Below are 27643 nucleotides of genomic sequence, written 5' to 3'. Positions count from 1 at the left end.
ACATGCACAGAGGCCAAAAGAGGGTGTTGTGTGCCCTGGAACTGGAGGGACAGGCATTTATGAGCTTCTGTGTCAATGCTAGGAACAAGGCAGAACAGTAAGAGTGCTTAACTGTGAGTCCTTTCTCCAGCCCCTTCCTTTCTTCCCTTTAAAAGATTTATTTTACTTTTACTTATTTTTATGTATCTGTGTAATGTGTGTGTTTTTGATGTGTCTGTGTGTATATGTATGTGTGTGTGTGTGTGTTTGTGGGTGACACAGAGGTCAGAAATGAATGGTGTAGGATCTCATGGGGCTGTAGTTACAGGCAGTTGTGAGCCTCTTGACATGATTGCTGAGACCTGAACTCAGGTCCTCTGCAAGGTGGTAGGTGCTTTAAATTTCTAAGCCATCTCTCACGACCTGGGATCTTCCTTAAAAGCAATAAGAGTTCCATCACCATCAGCAAAGCTAGAGAGACCATGTCCCCAAGATGTTGACTGTAGAATAGACACTTACTGAAGGCAAGGACTTTATAAATACTTTCCTGTGTCCTCACCATTAGTCCCTGTCAAGTATGAGTGAGGGAAGGAAGGGACTTTCCAACTGCCCACTGACCTGGGATGATTATTACGTCCCAGGCAGACAGGGGAAGCCCCATGAAAGGGGCTGCACAGGCAACTGTTTCCTCAACCCCACAGCTGAAGTGCCCTACTTGCAGTACAGACTGGCTTGCTCTGGGTGTCAAAGGACACAGGATGTGTCAGCTGATGTAAACTTTATTGGTAGAGTCTCTCAGGTTGTCATGTTTACTGTCCTGTCATTTTGGAGTTCTCCAAGGTTGTTCACAGAGTTCGGTGACCTTTCTTGGGGGTGCTGAAGGGACAGCTCCCACCTCAGAGAAGCTAGCTAAAGGACAGATGCTGAATCAGGCTCCCTACTGCTTCATACCAATCCTGACTGCCAGTTTGGACTTGTCTGCCCAGGGGGCTGGCAGCTTGCAAACCTTCCACCCAGAAAGTACAGCTGAGATTGCTGGGCCTCCAGGGACTAGAAAGTCACGAATAAATGAAGGGACTGTGACTGTTGCCTGACCTCCGAGAAGGGGAAACCCCAAGTCTTCATACTTTTTGCTTAGAGAAGCCCCCGAATCTCCAAGCATAGCTGGAGTAGGCTGTCCTCCAGATGTGGGAAGTGCACGTAGATGGGTAGATGGAGGCAGTTGTCTGTGTGATTGGCTGTTCTCTCTCTCTCTCTCTCTTTGTGTGTGTGTGTGTGTGTGTGTGTGTGTGTGTGTGTGTGTGTGTCTGTTCCTGAGTATCTTTCTCCCTCATGTCTGGTAGAGATGTGTGTCAGCAGTCTACAGGCTGATATATGTGGAGGAGCTCTGTGAGTTTGCCTTTGGTACTCTGGAAATTCTCCATCCTGAGATGTCGTTGGAGTGTGCATCCATGCGTGTGGGTCATTGGTTCATGTACAAGCATCTAGCAGTTAATAGTAACACTTCCCCCTTGCTGTGCGGTAGGGACCTATGTTCCAGAGTTCTGCAGGCTACATTCGTGTATCATTTCCCCTTAGATTTCATTATACTCTTAGCTCAGTCCCCAGCACCTGAACACTAGTTCCAGATCCTATTAAGTAATCACTGTAGTAGCGTTGAGTGAGCCAATGGGGAGTTGGATGTGTATGCCTTTGACTGTACATTCAAGTTCATTTAACTTCTGATTTTTGTATGTATGGGGTTGCCTGACAGTGAGAATCCTGGGCATGTGGTGTGTGTGTGTGTGTGTGTGTGTGTGTGTGTGTGTGTGTGTGTGCGTGATGTGTTCACTGTCTGGAGGGAGCGTGGAGGTACCTGACTTGGGTATGTACCAGCATGCTTGTTCAACTCTCGCGTGTGAGGTGAAGCTTCACCGAATGTGTGTGTGTGTGTGTGAGTGTGTGTGAGTGTGTGTGAGTGTGTGTGAGTGTGGTGTGCGCGCGCTCACCGCCCCCACCCTATTTCTGTCCGCGCCCTGCGCTCCTCTAGGAGGCGGAGAGCCGGGTGTGTGGAGGGCACTGCGGCTCAGCCTCCGCGCTGCAGTTCCAGAACGTCACCACCTTCTCCGCCCCGGCCGCGGTCCCCGCCTCCGCGGTCCTTTGTAGCTGGCGGCAGCGGCGGCCACGGTCACCGCAGGCCCCGCCCTTGTCCCGCCCAGACCCCGCCCCCGTGGGCCACGCCCCAGCCTTCCTCCCTCCCTCCCTGCCCGACCGCAGTCGCGCTTGGGCCGCCGCGGGCCCGCACCGAGGCGCGCAGCGCGGAGCCAGCGGTGACGAGGGCTGACCGCCGCGGACGGGGATGGCGGAGCGGCGGCGCGCGTGGAATACGGAGGACGACCTGCCGGTGTACCTGGCGCGGCCGGGCAGCGCAGCGCAGACCCCGCGCCAGAAGTACGGCGGCATGTTCGCTGCTGTGGAGGGCGCCTACGAGAATAAGACCATCGACTTCGACGCCTACAGCGTGGGCCGCCGCGGTTCCGCGCGCACGCCACGCAGCGCTGGCCGGTCCGACGCCGTGGGCCTGCCGTGCCCCGGCGGCAGCGAGGACACCGCCAGCGATGTGAGCGAGCCCTCAGGCTCTGCCGTCAGCTCTCCTGGCGATCGTGATGACAGACCGCCAGCCTTGCGCATCCGATGTCCTGCGCCCTGCGACCTGCCACTCGGTCGGGACAATGGCCAGGTACCCTCTGGGCGCGTGGATCGGACGTGGGGGGGGCGGGGCCCTTGGAGACCTAGGGTTTGATCGCAGAGAGGGCGAGTCCTAGGGCCCGCTGCCACCAGGCTCTGGGGGGCTGTAACGGCCCCTCCCCCATTTTATATTACAAGAGGTTCAGAGAGGTTGTATGCTAGGTTAGTGTTGGCCAGCATAGCCTCTGGACTCCGGAGGAACCTCTCAGGTCCAGAAAACCAGAGCCAGGTTCTGAGGAGGGAAGTAAGTTGCTGCCACTGCCACTAAGGGATCTGTAAGATGAATTTAAGCTTCATTTCTCCTTTTGGGGTTCCGTGAATAGAGAGCATTCTCTGTCTACTTCCATCCATCTTACTCAGTGACTGTGGAGTGCTTCACCCGGCCCTGAGAGAGGTTCACTGAATGACTCTGCTCATAGGGCTGTTCTCTAACCCTCCCTGTGGACGATTTGGTTAAGGGTTTATAGATGGTGGGCAGTTAGAAATCATCCAGGGACGCTCCTGGATGTTCAAGTTGGAGGGGAATCTGGGATTTGAACCCCAACATCTGAAAGTGAGGAGCGGTATCAGGGAAAGGCACAGCCAGGGCTTGGGCCCTGTATGTTTTCTCCCCTAAATTGCGATTTGCCAGGGAACACGGTTGGAATGACAGAAGAGTCCTGGACTGGGTGGCTGAGGTCAGAGCCACGTGCCTGGAAACAGAAGTTGGAGTAACGCTGAGAGCTGTCCCTAGTGTGCTGCCTGGTCTGGCTAGGCAGCTTGGCCCCACCCTCCAGAAGTTCCCAGACTGGGGCGAGCTGAGGACTGACTCATCTGTAGAATTTAAGTTCATTCAGGTAGAGAGTGATCAATAAATGCTTGCTGTTGAGTTTTATTATTATTCTTTTTTTTAATTAATTATTTAGCCCTTCCCATTAACCCTATGAGGGGCACAAAACGAGCCGAGAGAGGGAGAGTTTGAACACATTGTGATCTGGACAGGCGTTTTGGACAGAAATGGGCTGGCCTGAGGGCGGTGTCCTTGCCTGGGGCTCTCCCCCGCTGCTCTGGAGCTCTCCGTGGTACTGAATCTGATGTCTGGTAGCGCGAGGCGGGGGCGAGGAGCAGGGAACTAGCTAGAGTCCTGCCTTCGCTTCCTTACCCCTTTATCTCTTCCTTGGTAGTCGGACCTCGCGTGGGAAACAAGCTATCTGGCTCGACCAGAGGTTTCCGGACTCTGAACCCTTGTCATCACCTGGAACCAGCCCAGGTGTTTCACCTTTAAGCTGTCTCCATCTGTGACCTGGAGTGCCAGGGAGGCAAGTGCTCTTTGTGCCTGGCCTGGAGCTGTCCTTGGCTTAGAGGTGGTGGTCAGGGTCATCCACATCAGCTTTTGTCTCCAGCGGTGCCATGGCCGGTGGTGCAGCTTCACCGGCTACTGTGTTCCTCCCTCCTGGGTTCCTCCCTGGCTTTTTTAGGGATTGGACAAAGGCTGTGTCTGAGGCCTCCCAAAGCACTCCCTGGTGAGGACTGTGGAGCAGAGGAGCTCGCGGCCCCTCTGGATGGAGTAATTTACTTTCTGAAGACCGCAAGGCTTCGATTGCAGAGGGCTGGGGATCCGGGACTGGCCTCACCACTCCTGCAAAGGGTGCCCGGGCCCATCCCCCGCCCGCAAGGCTCTTTCTGGGAGGGAGGAGGGGTTTGTACAGCGCAGGCGCAAAGTTTGCGATTGCCAGAGGCCGAAGGCTGCAGCGCTTTGTACCGGCGAAGTCTGCTTAGGAGCAGAAATCTGTTTGGCCAGTCGTGAACATGGCTCCTCCCTATAACTTGCACGTGGCCCAGTCCTTCTTGGTAGCCTTCCTGACCAGAACACCCCGGCTGACCCCAGGGAATGCCCGGGCACTGTATCCTATGATTCAGTGCTGAGGACGGGAACCCACGAGTCAGTTGGAAGGACGCTGCTGCCATTTGCAGCTTCCGGTCATTAATGAGAATTTGGGAGCCAGAGCACATGCGGGACTTAATGGGCAGGCAACCCGAACCGAAATTGCCTGGATTTCCGGTCAGATATTAGCCCAGCGGCTGCTAATATATGTTATTTTATCTCCGCGCATGTGCGGAATTTTACCTCGGCAAGATTCAGTATAGGAATCCATAGGGAAAAGCATAGTATAGTGTGTTCCCGGATGTAAGCTTGTTCTCTCTGAATCTATAACCCTACCTGGTCTCCTACAATGGACTAGGGAACTGGCGTTCTCCGTGAGGTGGAGGATGCCAGGTCCCTGAAGGGTCCAGAGATTCTTCCCTCCCTCAACGTCCCTGGCAACCCGGAAGTGGAGGAGAGTGTCTATCTATGCACAGGGTCAGTGGAGGGAATTGTGCAGGCAGGAAATGAGCTCATTGGCAGAGACATTGCTTGCTCTTGCCTGGGGGCAGCTGCCCAGTGCTTTAAGGCCTGTTAGGGCTCCTTCATCCATCTTTTGCCCTCTCGTGGGGAAGTTTGGCAAGCCTTGTCCTACTTTCTTGCTTACCTCTCCCAGAGCTACATCGGGACCATGGGCTTTGAATACTAAAATGAGAGGCTGGAAAACTGCCTTCTTTTCCTGTCCCCAGAGCTGTAGAGACCTTGGTACCAATTCTAGCTTGCCAAGCACTCACTGCCAGGCCACTGGTCACAATGACAGGACACCCAGTAGGGAGAGTGGCCTGAAGGGTCAGAGCCCATCACCCATGGATTCGGGTTTAATCCTTACACTGCTTTGCTTCTGCCTGGGAATAAAAACGGAGAGGGTAAAAAGAGGTGAAAGTCTCGTAACCCTTGACTGAGGTGCAGCCTGAGTGAAGGCTTGGGTTTGTATATGGAATAGCGCCCATTCAGGTACTGAGAAACAGAGACCATGGAAGGAGTGGTCAGAGGGGTCCTTGAGTGCGACCCTGAAGGGCCAAGGATGCGCCCAGAAATTAGGGAGGGTGCTGGCTCCCGGCTCACACTCCCTCCCAAGCACAGGTTAGGTACAGAGACTCAGAGACACCTGTGGCGCTGCCCAAGGCCTTTGCCCGCCCGCCGGAAGGCTGTTTCTTGCGTTTAAAATAACACTGAAAATCAGATTTTCCTGGTTGCGCCAGCGACGCCGGGGCTCAGGCAAGGGCGCGGGGCGGGGGTCGGGGGCGGAGTGGGGGGAGATCGGAAGGGAAGCGCTTCCTGGTTCGAGCCGAGAGGGGCGAATCCGGTTCTGCTGCCGCCGCCGGGAGGAGCTGTCTGTCTTCAGCGCCCTCCTCTCGCCCTGCCTCTCCCTCCTCCTCCCGCCCTCCTTGCCAAGCCGGGAGGTGCAGGCAGCCGGAGCAGCGGCGGCGGGCCGAGCAGCGGGGAGTGGGCAGCGGTGGGCGCCTAGCTTCTGTCCTTTCTTCCATCTCTCCCGGGCCTTTGTTGCCGCTCCCACGAGTAGCACCGCCGGGAGAGAGCCGGAAAGGGCATCAGACAGCCGGCAGGTCCAGTGGCCAGGCGGAGGGCTCCAGGGGGGCCATGTCTCATCAGGGAAAGAAGAGCATCCCGCACATCACGGTAAGCGCCCCCACCCTGCCGTGGTGCTTTGTGGCATGGGGGGTGGTCGCCATCAGGGTCCAGACCCGTGGGGGGACAGCAGGGGCGCCCCCGGAGGCTTCCTGCGTCGCCGCGAGTGGGGCGGGGCTCGTTTCGCCGAGGCCGCCCCCTCCCCCTCTGGGGACAATGAGGGGGAGCCCCGCATGGCAGGGCGGGGCTGGAGTCTCCGGTCCTTCTCCCCGCGGGCGTGCAGCCCCCTCCCTCCGCGGGATGTGCCGGGAGGATGGCGTGGCGGGGAGGACGCGGAGCTGAACAAAAGAGGGAGGGGCGCGGGGCCCCAGCCCCCTCCCTCGGCCTCACGCAAAGATGGAGAGGGTGTGCCTGGCCTAGTGCACCTGGTTCCTGCTGCATCCCTCCCTTGCACCTTGCAGTCTTCAGAGGAAGGAAAAAGATGCAGCTCTGCACTCCTCGTTTACTGACAGGGTGGAAGGCCGGAATTGGAGCTGCGCCATGATGGAGGCACCGCTCCCATGTCTCACTGCAGCTAAAAATAACCCAGTGGTCCATACTGGCAGCTGTGGCTTCTTAAGAGTTAACCGCAAAGGCTGAGCCACCCGAAGGTGGGGAAGTAGTGTGGGCTGAACATCTGGGCTGTGTCTCTGGGTGTGGCCGGAAACAAAGGAGGCTTGATCTCTAAGCTTTGTCTAGGCAAGGAGCTAAGGGTGATGAGGTCAGAAGCTATATCCTCCACTGAGTTCCTGCCTGGTGTTAGAACCAGCAGACAGCTGCTGCCCAGAGATAGCAGCTCAGAGACAGGAGCGACAGTGCTGGAGCATCCAGATGCTGGGAGGCGGGATTCCCAGAGCTGGCGTTCCCCAGGGTGAATCTTGAGGTTTGAGGGTGGTTTGAATCATACAGGGTTCTGGCTCAGGGGCACAGCCAGGAACCCAACGGGGCAGCTTCGGGTGAGGGGTGGGTGCTGACTTTTCCTAGGCGCTTGTCAAATGTGACACCCTGCTGGTTTTGTGGTCCTGGGGAGATCCTTTCAGGGAAGCTGGAAAGTGGACTGTGAGTATGGCTGAAAAGGATGATGGGAGGAATCTTGGCTCCCCACCACTGTTTTGACAGTTTGGCTTTCACCCCTCCTGAACCCAGCTCTGGCCAGCAGGCCTCTGCTATAGGTGTGACTCTAGGGGATGGAGGCTGAACCTTATCTATCCACTTTGTAAGCCCTGTAGCTAGGAGAGGTCTTTGGAGGGAATGTGGTGGCCATTTGCCAGAAAAACGAGGGAAGAAAGGCAGGGATTATTTGAGCAGGTTCCTGCTGGAGGGCCTGATGATCTTGGGCCTCTTCCAAGGGAACTGAGGCAGGTGATGAGGTGGGGCTGATGCATGGACTAATGATTTGGGGGGTCCCTCTGTGTTGTGTGCAGATCTAAGCTTCAGGGTGCCAATGTCTCAGGTTGAAGTCCAACAGATGGCTGCTAGGCAGATCTGTGGGAAGGGATCCTTTGGAGTCATTCCTAGGCCTCTCAGTCTGTTGAGCTGCAGGGCCATCCTGCTGTGACCTGCAATGAAAATGAAGGGCTCAGTCTTCACACTAGATGGCTGTGGGTGTGTGTCCTGCTATGGTGGCTTTCTGAGCCTCAGTGCTTTGATGTCCATCACAGGTGCCCCTACAAGACTCATGAGCAGCCTGGCCATCCCAGCAGAGCTGTTAGTGTGTTGGCATACTTGACTTGTGAAAGAAAAGCTTGGATACCACTGGCCTCTCTGCTGCTTTAATCCCTTATGCAAAGCAGGTGATTAACCTGTAGGACAATTGCAGAGATGCTCTGCCAACCTTAGGAATGGTTTCAGTGAGTTTGGTGAGAAGGGATGCAGCAAGGATATCTCAGATGCAAAAAGAGGTCCAGGAGAAGGCACTTGTTCCTTTGGAGTACATTGTCTGCCTTAAACACAAACAATGTGGTTTTAAGGGGGAAATAGCAAAATTTAGAGGCTGGATATGAATGGCTCCACCCTGTAAGACCCTTCTTGTACCTAGAAAGACCTCTTGCTAATGGTACATAGACTGTGATGGGGGGGTCATGTCCCCCAAATATGACTGTGGCTTTCTAAATGCCACAGCCCTGTTCACCAGCAGTTACTGGGTAATTCATAATAAATACCTGGTCTCTGTCAGACACAGGGATGTTGGAAAGGAGATAGTCTTAGCTCCCACAGTTAGTAATTGACATCTAAACCATAAATGGCCATAAAGGTTGGTGGGTCCAGTAAAGGGGAATAAGTGGTCTTCAGGCAACTTCGGCAGGTATGTAGGGGTCAAAGGAGGTGGCTTTAGGGGGAGGCAGGAGGAAAGCCAGCATCATGGATTCCTACCTCTGCTGCCATGTGGCTTCCCTGAACACTGAAAGCAAACACTGGTAAAGTCTAAGTTGCCACAAGCAGCCTGAGGAGAAGATGGAGGTGCAGGAAGACCCAAAATTCAGCCACAGAAGCGAGCAGAGCTGCAGCTGCAGCTGCAGGTCCCTCCTGCAGGGTGCTGGATCCTTCTCTCTATGGGCCTCTGAATCTCTATGATGGGGAGAAATCCACAGAGATAGAGGTGTGTATCAGAACAGGGAGCACAGGCACACACAGGCCATGCCCCTATGGACAGACATGGAGATGGAATTAGGAAAATGCTCTCCTCTGATTGGCTATGATGTGGAGTCATTTCTTCTTTTAAGCATTCTTCCCGAGATGATGGGCAGGGTGGCCTGATGGAGAAAGAAGATGGGAAACACACACTTAGTCTCTATCCCTGGGGACTGTTTAAAATATTGGCGAAGCTCTTCCGTGGGTGGATTTTTCTGGAATGAATAGCACAGATGGGGGTTAACATAGCTGAAGCTATTTACAGGTGCCCACTGTTTTTACTAAATAGACTGTTGTGGGTGTGGCTATGAGCAAACAAAGGCACTGGGCTCCCTGGCCAAGCAGAAGCTCTTGGCTCCCAGAGGAGCCACAGAGGTGGGGGCGGGGTGCTTGCTCAGCTGTGTGCTGGGGAATGTTAGGGAGCTTGCTAACAAGCTTCTAGTTATTATTAACAATGGGACTTGCAGCTCTTGCTGTAGTCTGTACGGCTCCTATTATTTCCCACATGGATCTTAGAACCATGAGAAGAAGGTAGCCTAGGTGTATCATCAGTCATCATTGCTCCCCAAAGGAGAAACTGAGGTTGGAAGGTATGCAGTGTTGGAAATATTCATGCTCACATTCAAGCAGGCAGAGTGTATGGGCTGTGCTGCTTGCTGTGTTGGTGTGTGTGTGTGTGTGTGTGTGTGTGTGTGTGTGTGTGTGTGTGTGTTTAATCAAACAATGAAGACAGGGAAGAAACTTATATTGAGCTGAAGTTGTGATTGTAATGTAAAGCATATGAGGGAAGAAAAGAAACCAAAGAAAAACAAAACAAAAACAAAAAAAACCAACAAAAATGCAAACCCGTGAAGCATATGGCAGTCTATCCCAACGGGAACATTCATCCAGAGTAGATGTTCATTCAGTCCCTGAGTCTTTGTACAAAGGAGTTGGGTGCTTGCATAATTTGGAAAATCAGTTGGAAGCCATACACCAGCACTGAGGACCCAGGAGGAGCAGAGGACAGCACACCAGGGCCCTTGTGGCTGATCTGAGCTCCTGCCATCCAGGACCGAGACAGAAAACCCCAGTAATGTCAAGTTCATGGGCAGGGAGAAATGAGCCAGTTTGTGAGGAGGGTTTCAGGAGGGACACAAAAATGACAGGGCAGTGTCACAGCACAATGACACCACCAGTTTTGAATACCTTTCCTTTTAAATAATACTTTTGGTTGTCTGTCTGTCTATGAGGCAGAATCTCACTCTGTAGCCTAGGCTAGCCTCTAACTCACTCCGTAGCTCAGTCTAGCCTCTATTATCAACACTCTTATCTAGTCTTTGCCAGTACTGAGATCGCAGGCTTGAACCACCATTCCTTGTATAATTGTCTCATACGTTCCTTACAAAGCGAACTGGGCCAATGCTCAACTCAAAGAACACATTCAGTGTAATGCCCAAGAAGAGTTCCTGGCTCAGACACAGCTCCTTTCTCCTTATTCATGTGCCCTGAGGAAACAGAAACTTAAATTGCACCTTAGTGGCCAGTACTGTTCAGATAGTGACTGTGTAGAATTCCTTAGCAAGCTTGCCATTCAAAGTAACAAAGGGCACACACCTGAAATAAGTTAGTAGCAGCTAAAGGACAGGTTGAATTAGAGCATGCCAGAGGAATTCTAAGATAAGGACCAGGCCTTGGCACTGGCTAGACGCAACAGAAGGCTTCAAGGGTTTCACAGTGGCATGAACAAGAAGTTGCTTGCGGGGCACAAGGATAGAACAGCATAGATGAGAACTGAATTGGGAGAAGAGCACGTGAGGAGTTTTAAACAGAGGAATCAGAAGGTGAGAGACTTGCGAGGGATCTGAATGGCTGGACAGCTGAGGGTGCTTCAGGGCTGTGGAGGTTGGAGTGCGTCCAAGGTAATAGAAATAACACAGATTCCAAGGAGACACCCAATCTTGAGCAAGTCACTTTCTTTTCTTAGATCTCGAATTCCTTTTTTTTTTTTTAAACTGTGAAATAGGTGAGGTGGTTGAGACTCAGTGTTACAGGGCATTCGGATGCCCTGTGGGTCATAGGAAGGTGCTGGGAGATGGAGCGTTAGAAAAAAAAAAAAAACAGTGACGATTCTGAAGTCAAGATGTCTGGGTTTGAATCTGTCAAGTTCACACGGTCTCTCCATCCGTCAGCTTTTCTCTATGGCTGTTTATAAAATGAGACTAGCAATAGCAACCACCATGGGGCCCTCTCCCCCATCACTAGCTGAAAACACACGCAAGGCTCTGAGAATAGCCTGTGCACAGAGTAAACACCGCATGGGTTAGCTGTCAGCACACTCACTGAGACAGAGTCAATCAGCAGTGTGCACTGGTACACAGCCCTGAGATCAGACCCAAGCCACAAGCTCTAGCCTTGCCCCTACTGCTGTTGGAAGGCACATGCGCCCCAAATGTCCCTTCACATTGGGGCCTGGGCTGAGGGAGGAGCAGAGCACACAGACTTTAGGAACTTCTGCCCTATCATGGCATAGATCGTCTATATCACAGCACATTTCAAGGCATAGGGCTGAGCCCCCAGTCAGGGTAAACCTGGAATCAGTTTTCTGGAGGTGACCAGAGGATTTCATGGGCCACTTCTGGTGCCGAAGAGATGCTTATAGTCATCTACTGAAAAGGATGCTGACCTTGTTATGGACATGTAAGGGATGGAGAAAAGGCACGGTGCTGGTCCTTAGGTGGGGTTGGCTCAAAGGGTGGTTAGCAGTACAGGTTGGCATGGGGGTGAGAGGTAAGCGTCAGGTGTAGAGAGGGAACCATGTCAAGGTATAGAAGAGACACTGTAGAAAGGAAAATGGAAGCCATTCTAGCTGTGGTGGTTTTCAGCCCATGGGAGTGGAGTGGTGTGCTAGAACCATCCCCAGCTGAACTGTGGGTCAGAGACAAAGTTTATGGAATGCTTTAGCAACATCTGCCTGCAGAGCTTTGAGCACTCACAGGTGCTGAGTAGAGCCTGGGTGGTTGCTGTGAGCAAAAATGAAGCATCTGGTACTGACAAGACAAAGATGCCCCAGAGGTCATCCCTGTCCCACAGGACCAAGGAGAGCTAGGTCAGGGCAGCGAACAGTGGGATGGTGTTGAAGGGCAGGTCTGCAATTGGGGCTGCTAAGGGCCTCCCGGAGAGAAGGAAACTTGGCTGCCAACCTAGCTGGTGGTGTTTGGTCTTTAAACCCTTCAGGAATGCTGCTAGGTTTTAGAGTATTGGACCATTTTTTTCTGGTTAGGCTGAAAACCCCATTCCCCTGGATAGAGATGATGTCTAGATCCTAAGTTATGCTTTGAGCAAATGCAGCTGTGAATTGGTGCTGGTGGTTTGTGAAGTGGGTGGGAGCTGGGATACTTGACAGGGAACGTGATTCAGCAAACACACGTGGGGTGTGGCAGGTGGCTCAATGTGTGAAATGACTGCTACACAAGCACAGAGGATCCGTATCACCCGTGAAAAGGCTGGGTGTGGTGGTACACATCTGTACCTCCAGCTCTGGGGGTGGGGGTGGGGGGGGCTCTGGGTGATATGACAGGCAGACTCCCGGAGCTCACTGGCTGGCCAGCTCACCCACATCCTGAGCTACAGGTTCAGCGAGACCCCATCTTACATAAGAAGGTGGAGAACAATTGAGGAAGACACCCCACATCATCTGATGGACACATGCAAAGTTCACATGAACACATCTCTCTCTCTGTGTCTCTCTCTCTCTCATACACTCTCTCTCTCTCTCTCTCTCTCTCTCTCTCTCTCACACACACACACACACACACACACTCACCTGTGGCTGTGAGAACGTCCAGTGATACAGACTTTACTCAGTCCTTTGCTTCAGGAACCCAGAGTTCCCTCCTCGAGAAGGATCACTCTGTAGCATTCTGCCTTTGCAAGCAAGATCTACTCTCTAAGGAACGGAGGACTGGGAGAATCACCCCTCCTCATCCTGTCTTCAGGAGCACCCCTGCATTAGGTGTGAGGGGATGGGTGAGTCCACATGGTAAGCCATGCTTCTTTAGCTGCCCTTGCATTGCTTCTCTTTCCTTAAGTCCTGTCTGTGGCTTAGCTCTAAGCTAGTTTGCACCATGAAGGGCCTTAGAAATGGGGGCTCTTCTAGAGTGGAACCTTGGCAGTAGGGAGAGGGCAGATCTGCTTTGCCATTGGACTTTGCTGGTTTTCACACTGGGCGGCACTCTTTCCGGAACTGTTCACGTTCAAGTTGTAATGTGTGTGCATGACCAATCGTACTCCCAGTGGCTTAACTCAGTGACAACCTGGTGTCGGTCCCAAGCAAGACTCAATGGATCTGGTACAGAACCAAACCATGCAGAGCAAACACATGTCTGCTTGAGGGATGTAGTGCCTATCCTCAGGCCAGGTTGGTGTGCACACATGTGTAGACATGCATGTTGCTGGAGATTGAACCCAGAGTGTCATGCTTGCTAGGCAAGGACTCTACCTCCAAGCTATGTCCTTAACAGAAAGGTGCTCTTTGTCAAAACAGATCCTGAAGGCTCAAGTCCTACCTGCTGCAATCTCCACAAATATTTGCATTCTGTAACCTCTGCTTTGAAGGGAAACTTATAAACACCGGGAGGTTTTCTATATTTGTTTAGGGAAATGCCTGACATGATTTATTCTCCTAGCTCATGCAGGAATTCCAAATGCCTTCCCCTAGAGTCTGCAGTTTAGAGGAGGTCACCACCTCACACATGGCTGGGTTGGCTCTGGGGCAACTCTGTGGCAAGTGTTTCTTTTGTGCAGTGCCCTTGTTTGGCCTGAGAGGTGACCCAGTACTCTGCTCTGCTGCTGCTCTCAATACTGTGGGAGGGCTTCTTCAACTGCCAGGGCCTTTTCTTCTCAAACCACAACCAGTTCTTCTGTGCCAAGAACAGCATCCTGTTCGGCTTCTCTTCCTCTCTGTCCCATGTGGCACTAGACTCCTCCAAAAGTAAAGGGGGAGTTACTGTATAGGTGCCATGTGGGACAAGGCTCAAATTCTGGGACCATCTCTTGGCTGTATGACTTGGAGAAAACTAGTTGCCTTCTCTGAGCTTCCATTTGTAGCAACTACTCTTGCTTCTTGCGGGGATTTAAGACTTACCAATGAAAATGGAGACCCACATGGATTTAGCTGGGGCCACCTTTTGTAGGCAGCAGCAAAGTCCTGCCCACTGGGGTCTTTGGAGAGTGCTCCATTTTATCATCAGATAGTCTGTTTCCTACATTGACCAGTAGGATGGGCCTGAGAGCCTGCTGTAGTTGTCATGGAAACAGGCCTGAGCTCTATTCCCTGGGGCCATTTCTGATTCAAAAAGGAAACACTGCCTTGCATCCAGCTAGGCCAAGGAAAGTAAATGGGTGTTAATTAAACTGAGTTCCACACTAGTTTTCACTCCCTGGGTCTCTCCTGACTATAGATGGAGAGGCTGCCATAAGGATGATTTTGTGTGAATGAATAAACAGCTGTGCGCAGCTGTGTAGTGGCACATGTTGCTACCAGGCAGCCTGGTGGGAGGTGTGAAGGGCCTACTGAGGAGGGTAGGAGCCCTGCTGTGGCAGTGTGAAGTGTTTGGGCTGTTCATATCACACCCAGCCTGTGTGTTTAGTCACTGAGGTGCTGTACTGTAGTATATAATAAACACTCACATAGGTGCACACAGGCGTGTGTGCATACACACACACACACACACACACTGCAGCTCACACTCAGCCTGCGTGTTCATTCTCTGAGGTGCTGTACTGTAGTGTATAATAAACACGCACATAGGTGTACACAGGTGCACACACACAGACACAGGCACACACACAGACACACACACAGACACATACACACTACAGCTCACACCCGGTCTGTGTGTTCATTCACTGAGGTGCTGTACTGTAGCATACAACAAACATGCACACAGGTGCACACAGGCGTGTGTGCATACACACACACACACACACACCAGCTCACACCCAGCCTGTGTGTTCATTCACTGAGGTGCTGTACTGTAGCGTATAATAAACACGCACACAGGTGCACACACACACACACTCACTGCAGCTCACACCCAGCCTGTGTGTTCATCCACTGTGACACTGTACTGTACAACAAACACACACACTCTGCAGCTCACAGCTGCGGATGTTTACCACATCAGGAGTCCCAGTGGCACTGCTCAGCTAGATTTGTCCCTGCGATTCTGTGTCAGGTTTGCTCCTCCAAGCATCTCATTTTGGGTCACATGCCACATGGATCATGTGGGAGGCAGACTAGAGAGGGCTGGCTTGAACCACCTATGTCTGAAATCCCTTTTTGGCTCATGCATCCCTGTCTCTTTTCTTGCTGGTCAAACCTATTCACAGGGCTGGTACACAGCCATCACAAAGCATGACCTGTGTGTGTGTGTGTGTGTGTGTATGTGTGTATGTGTGTGTGTGTTTGGAGTGAAAATCATAACATGTTGCAGAGAGTTCACACCCAGAGATGTAGGGGATAGAGAGTGATGTCATTTATGACTTACATCTGCTAAAAGCACCTGGGCCAAAATTTTTATCAGGTCACCCTAGAGTGGTTTGGAGGCTAGGTAGGCCTAGTGCTGTCTGTCTGTCTGCCTTCTTTCTCTCTGTCTGTGTGTGAACATCTACATAACCTATTGAATTTTTGAGTTTTGAATGTGAGCCTTGCTCAGTGATAGGGCTTGGAGGGTTGATAACTTTCTAATTTCAGCTTCGTCTTCCCCCATTTTATGAGACATCAGCTCCGTTTGTTCATTTCCTGAAAGGTGTATTTCCTCCAAGGTAGGGCCTTCCTGTTCTCCCTGAGGTTCCTTCCCATGCTTGCCCCTTAAAGAGGAAGTCCCACCCCCATTCCCCTTGGGGTGTGAGTGACTGCTCAGTTACCCTGATCTTTTGTTCTCTCTTTCCTGCTTGTGAATCTGGGAGCCTTCCCAGAGTCTATGATCTGAGGACCAGTGATAACTCTCAGTCATTGGCACTTGGGGACAATCTCAGCATCAGAAGGGAGTGACCTCAGTCCACCATTTGGAGAATTAAAATGCTGAAGGGGTGATAAGACACTTGTCAGTATTTGAAGTAGACGACCTCCATCATGAAACAAGCCATTTTTAGTTCTGTGGGGATGTAAAAATTGAAAAATTTCTAGGCAGCCCAGACAGAAAAGCGGCAAGGACCTGCAGTGCTGGATGAGGCAGGAGAGAGGGATCTCTAGGTTTGGGGAAGCCTCAGCACCCAGTGGATCGTGTTTCAGGACCACGGACAGCACCCACAGTGCCCAGCCCAGGGGAGCACAGACCCTCACTTTCCTAGGGCTTTGCCTGTGGACACTCCCTTTATGAAAGTGTTTGCCTCCCTGCTTTTACAGCCTTGTAAATTTCCACTCGTATTTGAGAGCCCAGCCCAAGCAGCCCCTCTCTGATGACTCAATCACTGTCTTTCTTGCCTAATCACAGCTTTAAGTCTTTGCTATTTTTTGGATGGCTGCATCTGACCAGCCAGTAATTTTTGGATAAATGTTAGTTAGGTAAGAATAGCACCTCTTTGCTCTGACAAGTCACAGAGGTTTTAATGTGGTTTCTGACAGCTGCCTTTGTGGAAAGGTCCGATTTCATCCCTGCCGTGTGGGAAGAGAGCATGACCCCATGGGAGGTGGGATTCTATAATGCCTCTTGAGAACTGATTTGTTGTATGATTTGACCCAACCCCTACTGAGCCTTAGTGTGGGTGATTTTTCTGTTGTGCGGATAAGAATGCCTGAAGTGTTGGATTAATCTTTGTTGTATAACTCTACAAAATACTTCACATCTGGAGGAAGAAAAAGGACTCCTGCTAGCATGCCTCCTATTCAGTGGGTCTGGTAGCAGATAATCCCAGCCTTGGAGCAGAAGCTCTTCCCATGGTTTGGGCCACCCTCCAGCTCACAAGACTCTTGACAATGGAAACACCAGTGCTGCCTAGGCTTAGATGAAACCTTTGAAAGAGGCATTCAGCAGCCTCCACCCTTTGTGGGCCTTGCACTCCACAGGTGTCCCTCTCCGGCCAGTGGGGCAAGATTCCAGATACTAAAATCGGGAGAAAGTGATGCATCGCTTGTTTGTCTCTGCCATCTTCCCTATGTCTCTCCTTTTCCTTCTCCCTCACCTCTCCTTTCTTTATAAATCCTTCTTTATTTCATCCCCTCTCTCCTCATTCCACCCTCTTCAAACTTCTTTCGTCTTCACCCCTCTTCTCTCATTGCTGTCTGACTCAATTCTTTCCTCCCACTCAGCAAGTATTTGTGGAATGCTGTGTGTCCCCAGGCTGGTTCTTGGGAGTGGAGAGATCTGATGTACAGGACTCTGGCTATGAAGTGTAGGCAGCTCAGCAGTGTGTGTGTGCATGTGTGTGTGCATGCCTGTGTGTATGTGTGTGTTCATGTGAGTGTGCACACGTGTGTGCATGTGTTTGTGCGTGTGTTTGTGCGTGTGTGTGCATGCGTATGTGTGTACATGTGTGTGCGTGCGCAGACAGGGGCAGTGTAGGGATGTTGGGAAGGTGTGCATCTTACAGCAGTGATGACATGGAGAACATCCGGGATCATTTACTCCTGGAAAGACCCATTCCCCCTCCAGTCACTTCCAGGTGAACAGTTATGTTATGCTGTTTTTCTCTAACACATTATTATTTGTTTGTCCTAGAAACTATGTGAGTAGCCCTGTGACAAGCCATTGGTGCTGTGTCTATACCATCACATTTGATTCTGCATCCCTTATTGTATATACATCTTTGACATTTTTCCACAGATGGAAAATGGCAGACAGTACTTTGCACCTGTTCTTAACATGCACCAACAATGCCTCTCCCCACCCTGTTGTCTATGGCTCTTAAACAGAACAGTAACGACTAGCGCTATGGTGTTTCCAGTGGACTCAGTGGTCTGTGTAATGCAGGGATGACATAATAATTGGGAGGATGGATACAGGTTGGATACTAACCCTGCACCATTTAAATGAGGGAGTGGAGCCCATGTGGGTTGTGGCATCTATGGATGGTCCTGGAGCCACAGTTCTCTTATATAGGTGGGGGCTGTACTCAGGAAAGGATTCCACCCAGACCTCTGCTCCCCAGGCCTCTTTCCTCATGGAACTCCCTCCCCGGAGTGTAGCCAGGCGCTTTTCTTCATGGGGCCCCCTTTCTCTGGATTCTCCTTCCTCCTCCGCATGGTATTCACTCCGGCTGGGAATGAGTGGTTTGGTTTTGTTTTTTCTCCTGCAACGATAGGAGTTGGAGACCTGCTCTGTGTCCTGCCATTCTTCTACCACCACGGCTTTCCCACGCTGGGCTGCAAAGGCTGCCTGCTTAGTGCCCCGCACTAGACCGAATGCCCTGAAAGACCACACCTGTTTCTTTCAGCTACACATACCCCTTGTACAAACAACTGTTTCTGAGGTGTGTGTGTGTGTGTGTGTGTGTGTGTGTGTGTGTGTGTGTGTGTGTGGTGTTAGGGATTGAACTTAGGTCTCCCATGTATGTGAGGCAAGTACTGTGTCACCACACTTGTAAATGGTTACTTACGAAAGACAGTTCTTGTCACGGAAATGGCTGAGAATACATACCTGCCAGGCCTGAGCTCAGCACCACTCTTGCCCTTTCCATTTCCAGATGAGGAGACTGAGGTAACCAGATGTGTGGTGAGGAGGTACGGAGTAGGACCCTTGGCTGCCTGCTCTCATATTGCTCTTATGCAAGGCTGGAACAAGGATGTGAACCACGCTAGACATAGCTCCCTTCTGGTTGCTGTCACTGTGGAATGAGCCAGAAATCCCTTTCAGCTGTTGAATTTTTTTCTCGAAGTCCTCTCAAGGTGCTTCATTTTCTGCCTGCTCTCTGAGGCAGTAGGTAGCCACTCTACCGTGCTCTTTTTTAAATGTATGAATCTTATGCATTGATGTTTAAAATGTGTACTTGCACATAGCTTGTGTAAATGCCTAGTTCATGAGGGATTATTTGTTTATGGATTTAGTTTTATTGTACTGGAGATGGAGTCCAGGGCCTTGTGTATGTTTGGCAAATGTTTTCTCACTGAGCCACAGCCTAAGCCCAGTGATATTTGTTTGGTGTGTGTGTGTGTGTGTGTGTGTGTGTGTGTGTGTGTGTATGTGTGTGTGTGTGTGTGTGTTATGTGTATAGATGTGAGAGAACACTCTTGAGTCCTGTTCCCCAGATACCATCTTTTTTTTTTTTTTTTTTTTTTTTTTTTAACTAAGTCTCTCACTTTGTGTGTAATTCACTGATTATACTAAGTTGGTTGGCCGGTGAGCTGTAGGTATTGGCCTGTGTCCTCCCTAATACCAGGATTTCAATCATGTACTACCACTCTCGGCTTTATGTAGATTCTGGGGATGGAACTCATGCCCTTGAGTTTGCAAGGCAAGCCCAACTTTACTGACTGAGCCATCTACTCCTCCCCCAAAATGGAGTTTCAGAATACAAGGTCCTTGGATCAGAGAATGTTTTGAAATTCCATCTGCTCATGAGGTGTCATGAATTCTAAAGTGTGAAGATATTTTAAAATGTGTCAGCTGTGTGGTTTGGTGGATCCCATGTGGACAGGAAGTTGAGAGCCCTTGAGTCTGACCTGCGCCTTGGTTTTTTGAGCAAAGCTGGGCCACCCATGTTCCTGAGTTTAATCTGTCTGATACACAACATTCCATGCATCAGTCACAGAGAATATGATTGTCAAAACACTTTTACCAGTGTGTCTTCTATGGAAACTATCCCACTAAATTGGCCTACCCCCACTCTGCTCTTGGATGGCGTGAGTTTGAGAAAGCTTTCTTAAGTCCTCTGGAGTCTTCTTTATTCACCACACACCAACAGGGTTAGAGCTGCCCTGAAGAAAAGCTTTGCCTCTGTGCCAGGTGGGGTTTCCCGAACTTGCCACACCTGGGAGCCCCAGTCCATGAAGCGCCTTCTGGATGCCTCTGAACTGGAGTTTTGCTATGAAAATGCCTGTTAAGGGCTAGAGAGATGGCTCATTTGGTAAGTGCTGGAGTGAAAGAGTAAATTTGGTCCCCGGAAACCACATGAAAAGTCAGACACTGGGGATGGCTTAGTTGGTAAGGGCTGGTGTGGAAGAATTTGGTTCCCGGAAGCCACATTAAAAAGAAAGCCAGACATGGTGGCGTGCTTATAATCACAGCATAGGGGAGACAGTGATATGTGAATCCCTGGAGCTTGTAGGCCAACCAGCCTGGCCTAATTGGAAAGGTCCAAGCCAGGGAGACACTGTCTCAAAAGAGTGAGATCAAATTCTGGAATATGACAGTGGACCTCCACACATCTACAGGCACTCGGCACATGCAAATTCTCTGCTCCCAGAAATAACTAACACACACACACACACACACACACACACACACACACACACAGAGAGAGAGAGAGAGAGAGAGACAGAGACAGAGACAGAGATGGGAGAGGGAGGAAGACAGACAGACACATCAGTTCTGGCCTTGTGTATATATTTTCTTCTACAGATTTTCTGGTGCCTATGCCCTGCTGGTCTCTTTCACATACACTATCTGGAGTTAGCTGGAGGGGTGTGTTTGAGCACAGGCTCTGCCATGTGACTCTGGAAGCATAGAGATGGCTGGGGCTGACCCAGCACAGTGTGCATTTAAATACCTCCTTTCAGGCTGCGCCTGAGAAACCCACTATTAAATGTGACAAGGCAGACACTGCTGTGTGCCAGCTGTGGATGACTCGTGTTTGCCTGCTTTATGGTGCTGGGGAAACATGGCCGTCCACTTGCCTGGGCCGTCCTCTTCTGTCTGATGTCTGCACTGCTCTCCAAGCTCTCGTGGGGTTGCAACATTCCTGTTGCCTACTTCGTTAGGAGCGCAGGTCAGGAGGATGGACTTGAGAGTGACTGACCTTGAATTCCTCACTCTAGAGACATTCCAGATGGGAAGTGGAGGCTGCGCCACACTTTTCTCCCTTCAACAAATGCTGTCATCTCTTTTCTCTCCATCCTCATCCACTCATCTTTCAAGGACCAGTTCAGACACCCCAGGATACCAATCTGCCCATCATCTTTCAGTGTATCCATCTATCCGTCCATCCATCCGTCCATCTGTCCATCCATCCTCATTTGATCTATCTGTCCATTCATCCACCCAATATTTCATTTATCCATGTCATCCAACCACCCCTTAATTATTCTACTCTCCCTCTCTCCTTCCCTCCTTTCTTTCCCTTTTTCCTTCCATATATGGATCTGTGCTGGTTAGGTTTTACTATCAAGTTGATACAACCCAGGGTCACCCGAGAAGAGGGAAACTTAGTTGAGGAAATTTCTTCATCAGATTGGCCCATGGCAAGTCTTTGGGCTCTGTCTTGATTGATGATTGATGTGGGAGGGTCCAGCTCACTGTGGATGGCACCATCCCTAGGTAGATATCCTGGACACTGTACAAGTCAGTGAGCAAACCAATAAGTAGCTTCGCTCCATGGTTTCCACCTCTAGGCCCCTGCCTTAAGTTCCTGGTCTGACTTCCCTCAGTGATGGAATATAACCTGGAAGTGTAAGCGGAAGTGAACCCTTTCCTCCAATCAGGTGACATTGGCCAGTGTTTTTGTTTTTGTTTTCATCACAACAGTAGCTTGGAATGGACTGGGCTAAGCCACACATTAGCCAGACAAGGATACAGCCCATGTGGCACTCAGTGTCACAAGGACTGTGAAAAGAGAAAGCAGGCGTGGTATGTAGGTTCTGCTGGCAGGTGGCCATCTCTCTCAGATGACGCTGGCAGAGCTAGGTCTGAATCCTGCTGGGAGGCACAAGATCCCATGCTTTGCTTCTGCTCCACAAGACCCAGCTTCCTGAGCTTGAAGCAAGAAGATAGGCTTGCTTATCTTCTACTTCCCTGCCACAGCAACTGCCGTGGCAGAGGGACCATTAAAGCCATTAGCTTGTCCTCAGGGTTCCAGTAGGCTTCAGCTTCAACTGCACACTCTTTAACCGGATCCACACTAACTGTATTTGTTATTTTCACTTCTGCCTTTCTCTGATTCCTCTGCCAGCTTCCGACGTTCCCCTCAGATCCTTTTTCTGTCTCCCAGGTGGTCCTATCAGGCCCTGTTTCAGGAGGCTTGGTTCTTCCTATTCTCTGTCAAACTCCCTCCTCAAAGGAATGGGGTTTAAAGTATAGCTATAGCTCAGGGAAACATGGGAACAGTAAATAAACACATTGGGAAAATGTATAGCCTCAAAACTACAAATGATCAAATCTTAATGCTGAACAAAGCTCTTGGTGAAATGATCACAGATAGGCAGAGTCTCTTAAAGCCGGAGTCACGAAGAGCGTGTCATAACCTGGGAGTTACTTATGGAAAAAGGGAAAAGGCAGAACTCTCTAGGTTGCTGCCTTTGGTGTATCTGGAACTCTTGACACTGTTCCCCCCCCTAAATTTCTCCTTTTCCAGCACTTTGTGTGGTCCAACCTTCCTCAGCCTATTTATGGGTTTGAAGCGACCCACCTAATCCCCTGATGAACTTGGAAGACTCACTCTTGCCCCCCTGATCCCCACCAACCCTGTGGCTTATTAAGCATCTATCTCTCATCTGTCAGCCCAGGAGAGCAGACCCAGATGCTCCAGCGTCCTCTGGCTTTTCCAAGCCTGACCCTGACTGGGAGCTGAAATAATCAATCAGCTAGCATGTGACCCATGCAGGGGGTGAGGGCATGATGGATGTTATGGAGTTAAACATCAGAACGTCTGTCTGACCTTGGACCACGTGTGAGGGGAGCAGGATTTTTATTATCCTTTATTGTGCTTTGAACATGATTATTATCACATTAAAAAGTGGCTGAAGAAATTCTTATTATACAAATGACCCAGTTTCTCCAACTAATGAGTAGAAGTCATGAGGGAGGAGCTAGTGCACGCAGCTGGGAGTCAGAGAACTCAGTGCAGGTGCATTGGAGGCTGCCCCTCCCCACAAGTAAAAAGACTTTTCTCAGCAGGTCAGTAAAGTTGAATATAGTCTGATGGGGGATTGGAATAAAGGAAGTGGTATTAATCGGTTAGTAGGAATTGCAAATCATGCTTATAGTTTATTTTAAAAGTCCTTAAAGAGGGGTTAGGGAGATGGCTCAGTCAGTAAAATTCTTGCTAAGAAAGCACAGGACCTGAGTTCATATCCACAGTGCTCACATAAAACTTGGCCATGGCAGAGTGTGCCTATAACTCCATCACTGGAGAGGCAGAGATGGGAGGATCCTTGGCATTCAGTGGCCAGCCAGCCTAGCCCAATTCATAAACCGCAGGTTCAGTGAATAATTCTGTCCTAAAAACTAAGGTGGAGAGTGACTGAGGTAGATTCCCAGGTTTGCCCCCTGTCTTCTGCATGCATGGACAAGTACACACATTCATGTAAACACCTCCCCTCCATGTCCTTAACCGAGATGTGTGCTAAAGTTCCTGCGGGTAGAATTATGTGGTGATGGTGTTACGTTTTAAGTTATTCATCAGGAGCTGGTGAAACAGCTCAGTGGGTAATGGCACTTATCATTTACATATGTAGATGATGGAAAGAGAGACCCAGGTCCTGGAAGTTGTCCTCTGACCTCCACAAGCACACATGACACATGTACGCATCCCTTCCCTCCGGCTATCAGTGAAAATAACAGGAAAGCGTTTAAAATACGCTGCCGACACACAAAGCATTAGACAGCAGCGAGCCAGGGTGGTGAGAGATCAGACAGAGAGGGTCCGTGCATGGATCTTAGGGCTTTACCTAGCGCTCTGTCTTCACCTTTTGAAGCTATTTGAGACATTTATATCAAAAGTTAAAGGGGGTGGGGTGTGGAGAGGTGGGTGCATTGGTTCAGAACACTGGCCATTCTTTCAGAGGAGCTTGGTTTGACCTCCAGGATCCTCATGGTAGCTGGCAGCCGTGTGTAACTGCCGTTCTATGGGTTCTGATGCCCTCCTTGGCCCCCAAGGGCGCTGCATACGGTTGCACACAAATATAAATAAATGTAAGCGAAGCCTTTCCTCGTCTTAGTTACTGTCTTATTGCCGTCAAGAGACACCGCAACTAAGGCAACTCATAGAGGAAAGCGTTTCATTGGGAGCTTGCTATAGTTTCAGAGGGTGAGTCCATGACCACCATGATGAGAAGATGGCAGGCAGGCAGGTAGACTTGGCTCCAGAGCTGAGTGATTACATCCTGATGTACAAGTTGGAGGCAGAGAGGGAGAATGGGCTTAGAATGGGCTTTTGAAGCCTCAAAGCCCCCTCCTCCAGTGACACACCTCCTCCAACAAGGCTATACCTCCTAATCCTTCCTGAAACAGTTCTAGCAACTAAGGACCAAGCATTCAGCCAATGGTGGCCATTCTTATTCAAAACATTACAATGTTCATACACACAAAAACCAAATAAGTCCTTAAAAGCCCCCAAAGTTAAAAGAACATATAGGTCTTGTCTCTCGCCAATGATCTAACACATTGCTTTGCGTTTCAGAGTGACCGACTCCTCATCAGAGGTGGACGCATCATCAACGATGACCAATCCTTCTTCGCCGATGTCTACCTGGAAGATGGACTCATAAAGTGGGTTGGCAGGAATGGATCTTTTAAGAACTCAGTCCCTCCAGGCTACCTGCCCTGAATCAGTTTCCTGTGTTTCTGCCTATCAGGCGTGTAGGGCAGGAGGTCAAACTGTGGGTGCAGCAGGAGCTGGCCAGCATGGAGGCCTTGCATATGCCCTGCTTTCCGCTCCTTAGATTCTCATCCCTCCGGTGTCTGATGCAGTCTTCATCTCTTGTTACCATGGGAGTAGTGGCTTGCCTGTAATATAGGGCTGGGTAAGAATGGGACCCACATCCCACCCATAGCATCTGTCTGAATCTTCAGTTCTGTCTCCTACCTGCCAGTTCTGGGTACCGGGCTGGGGATACCAGAACGAAAGGGGACTGTTGCCTTCCACACAAGAGAAGTCTCCTGGTGTTGGACTTTTCCCTTCTGGCCTATTCATGATAACCCAAGGATAAGGTCAACTGTAGGCTACTGTATCAAAATGTTACAGACCGGGGGAAAGACAGGTATTTATTTCTCCTGGTTCTGGAAACTGGAGATCCTGAACCAAGGTGCCATTAGTGTTTGATTTTTGTCAGAACCTCCATCCTTGGCTCTAAATGGTCACTATTTATTTATTTATTTATTTATTTATTTATTTATTTATTTATACTGTGTCCATGGTTCTGTATGACACAGGAATAGCTCTCTTGTAGAAGGCTACTGGTCTTAACAGATAAAGGGATTCACCCTTGGGCCTTCATTTAAACCTCATTACATCCTTAACGGCCAAGTGAGGTGTGGACTGGGTGATGACTGGGCTTCGTCATGAATTCTGAGGAACCCACTCAGTCCATAGCAACAGATGAGCACATCTCTGTCTCTGTGACTACAGCAGAGCATTGCTGCTCTCTCTGCCTCTGACACGCAGTGGCCTAGGTTTCCTACCCAACTCTTCTCTTGGGGTCTAGATGAGGAGAGAGGGAGGAGAGGAGAAGGTCACCACAGGGCCACCCCAGGCATCTGGTACAGGAGCAAAGGGGAAGAGAAGATGGGAAAGGAGAGTGTTAGTTTGGAAGGGACCCTGCCAGTAGGACCAACCCGGGGCCGCGTGGGGTTTAAGAGGAGAAAGAGGCTCAAGGAGGAGGTGTAAGGAGTACGGTTTTTTCCTCCCGCCGCCGCGCCAGCCCCAATTAACGCACACCAAGACTCTGTATTTGATATAATCTGTTGGCCCAGTTACTTGTTTCTTATCGGCTAGCTCTGTGTTAATTATTAACCCATTTCTATGTATTTCCACGTGGTCTTACTGAGAGCGGAGGAATGGCGGTTCTGTTCTCTCCAGGCTCTCCATCCTGACCCCTCCTTACTACTTCCTATTTCCTCCTTGTCTCCTAGTCCCTCCTATCTTCCTTTCCTATTGGCCAACAGTGCTTTATTATTAACCAGTATGAGAAACATACTTACAGAATGACATCTCCCATCATCGCCACAAGTGGTTTAAGAGGAGGAAGAGGATCAAGGAGGAGGCTGGGGTTGCTAGAGTGCATTAGAAGAGACCACATATGCAAAGCACAATGAAGAGTGGGGCTCGGGAGTGTGGGGTGGCTCCTGCCTTCCTTCTTCCCAGTCCTGGGGACCTAGAGAGCTAGGAAGGGGGTAAGAATGGCCCCTCCGTGAGTGCTTCCTGGGCACCGTGGCAAAGTGCTGAGCCACACAAGCTAGGGTTCTGTGGTCGTAGGGCAGGGTAGGGCAGGCCAGTGCAGGGCCCGGCTGGCCTCAGTGGGTTGGGTTGCCTCTGTAGGGGATATCATATCTGGATCACTGCCTCTCCATTTTGGAAGCATACCAGGTACTAAGTTAGATGATCTGTATGGCATGAATAGGAAATTCAGATCTGCAAAAGGGGCCCGCAGCTCATAGGGTCATTTCTGGTCTTAATGAGCCACATGTCTTCCTGAGCCCCCTTCAGTGTCCACAAGATGCTAGGTGTTTGGAGGAGAAACTGTGAGGTCAAATGTCAGCACCCTGAAGGTGCTGTGCCTGAGTTCTCCTTCTCGTCCCAGTGTCCTGTTTCAGACTGGGTGGGAAATGTGTAGAGGAGCTGGTGTCATACAGTTGGCTGCCATGCTTGGTTTGCTTTTAAAAAACCAAAGATTTTTCTATTAATTACCTCTAGACAAATAGGAGAGAACCTGATTGTTCCTGGTGGCGTGAAGACCATCGAAGCCAATGGACGAATGGTCATTCCTGGGGGCATTGATGTCAACACGTACCTGCAGAAGCCCTCCCAGGGCATGACCTCAGCCGATGACTTCTTCCAGGGCACCAAAGCAGCGCTGGCGGGTGGAACCACAATGATCAGTGAGTGGCACTTTTCCCTGGCCTTGGGGACATGGGACATGAGAGCTCTCCACTCACCATTAGTACACACTGACGTTTGGTACACAAGGCTCTGTACTCAGAGCTTCATGGAACTCCTCATCACACCCTGAGCCAATAAAAATAGCTCATTTCTTGTGTGTGCCTCTTGATGAGCACAAAAAGAGTTCAGACACACAGGCGTTGAACCTTTACAAGTTACTTTACTATGTATCATTGTTACCCATGTGGTACTTTACTATCTGTCATTGTTACCCATGTGGTGTGTTGGCAGATTCTTGGGCCCTTAGTCAAGGAATTGAAACAAAAGCTCCCACATGTTTGCAAAAGAAGTAAAGACATGTGATTCAAAGCAGACCTAGAGAACAGATCAGAAGACACCACAGGAGACATGAGGAAGACACCCAGACCCCATTGTTGTTCAGGGCTTTTTTTAAAATGGGGGTCCAAGGAGGTTTGTTACTCAGGGTCTTCGTGAGGTTTTGATTGATAAATTAGGTCACATAATTATTTTTGCGCTGTACATATCATTCCCCATAATGCATCTGATTCTAATAATATACACCCCAAAGTATGCATAGGCTTAAGGTAGAAAATTGGAGATTATCCCTAAGAGTTCCCTTTGAGAACACAGTTTGCCTTACTGTCCATGCACCCCAAAGCAGTTTAGGTTGGATAGGTCTTTCAGGATCTCCTAGCTGGGCATAAGGAGAGCATGACTGAATAAAACTTAAGATCAATGGTTGTTAGGGGGAGGAGAAACCCATTCCATCATTCAGAGAGGGATGTGCATGAAGCTTGATACAGT

At 50.2% G+C, this 27643-nt stretch overlaps 1 protein-coding gene across 1 annotated transcript in view; it reads left to right on the top strand.

Moving 5' to 3' along the window:
* The first annotated feature begins 2228 nt into the window (after positions 1 to 2228).
* Positions 2229 to 27643, top strand: part of Crmp1 (collapsin response mediator protein 1) — a 44705-nt gene continuing 19290 nt past the window's right edge. Inside the window, exons 1-3 of the mRNA XM_051200228.1 lie at positions 2229 to 2698; positions 24401 to 24489; positions 26633 to 26817. Of these exons, the coding sequence (XP_051056185.1) occupies positions 2318 to 2698; positions 24401 to 24489; positions 26633 to 26817 (655 nt within the window). The 5' untranslated portion in view covers positions 2229 to 2317. The remainder of the gene's footprint in view (positions 2699 to 24400; positions 24490 to 26632; positions 26818 to 27643) is intronic.

The sequence above is a fragment of the Phodopus roborovskii genome, unplaced genomic scaffold, assembly GCF_943737965.1.
Source record: "Phodopus roborovskii unplaced genomic scaffold, PHOROB, whole genome shotgun sequence".
Taxonomy (NCBI): Eukaryota; Metazoa; Chordata; class Mammalia; order Rodentia; family Cricetidae; genus Phodopus; species Phodopus roborovskii.
This window is presented reverse-complemented; position numbering and strand designations above follow the sequence as displayed.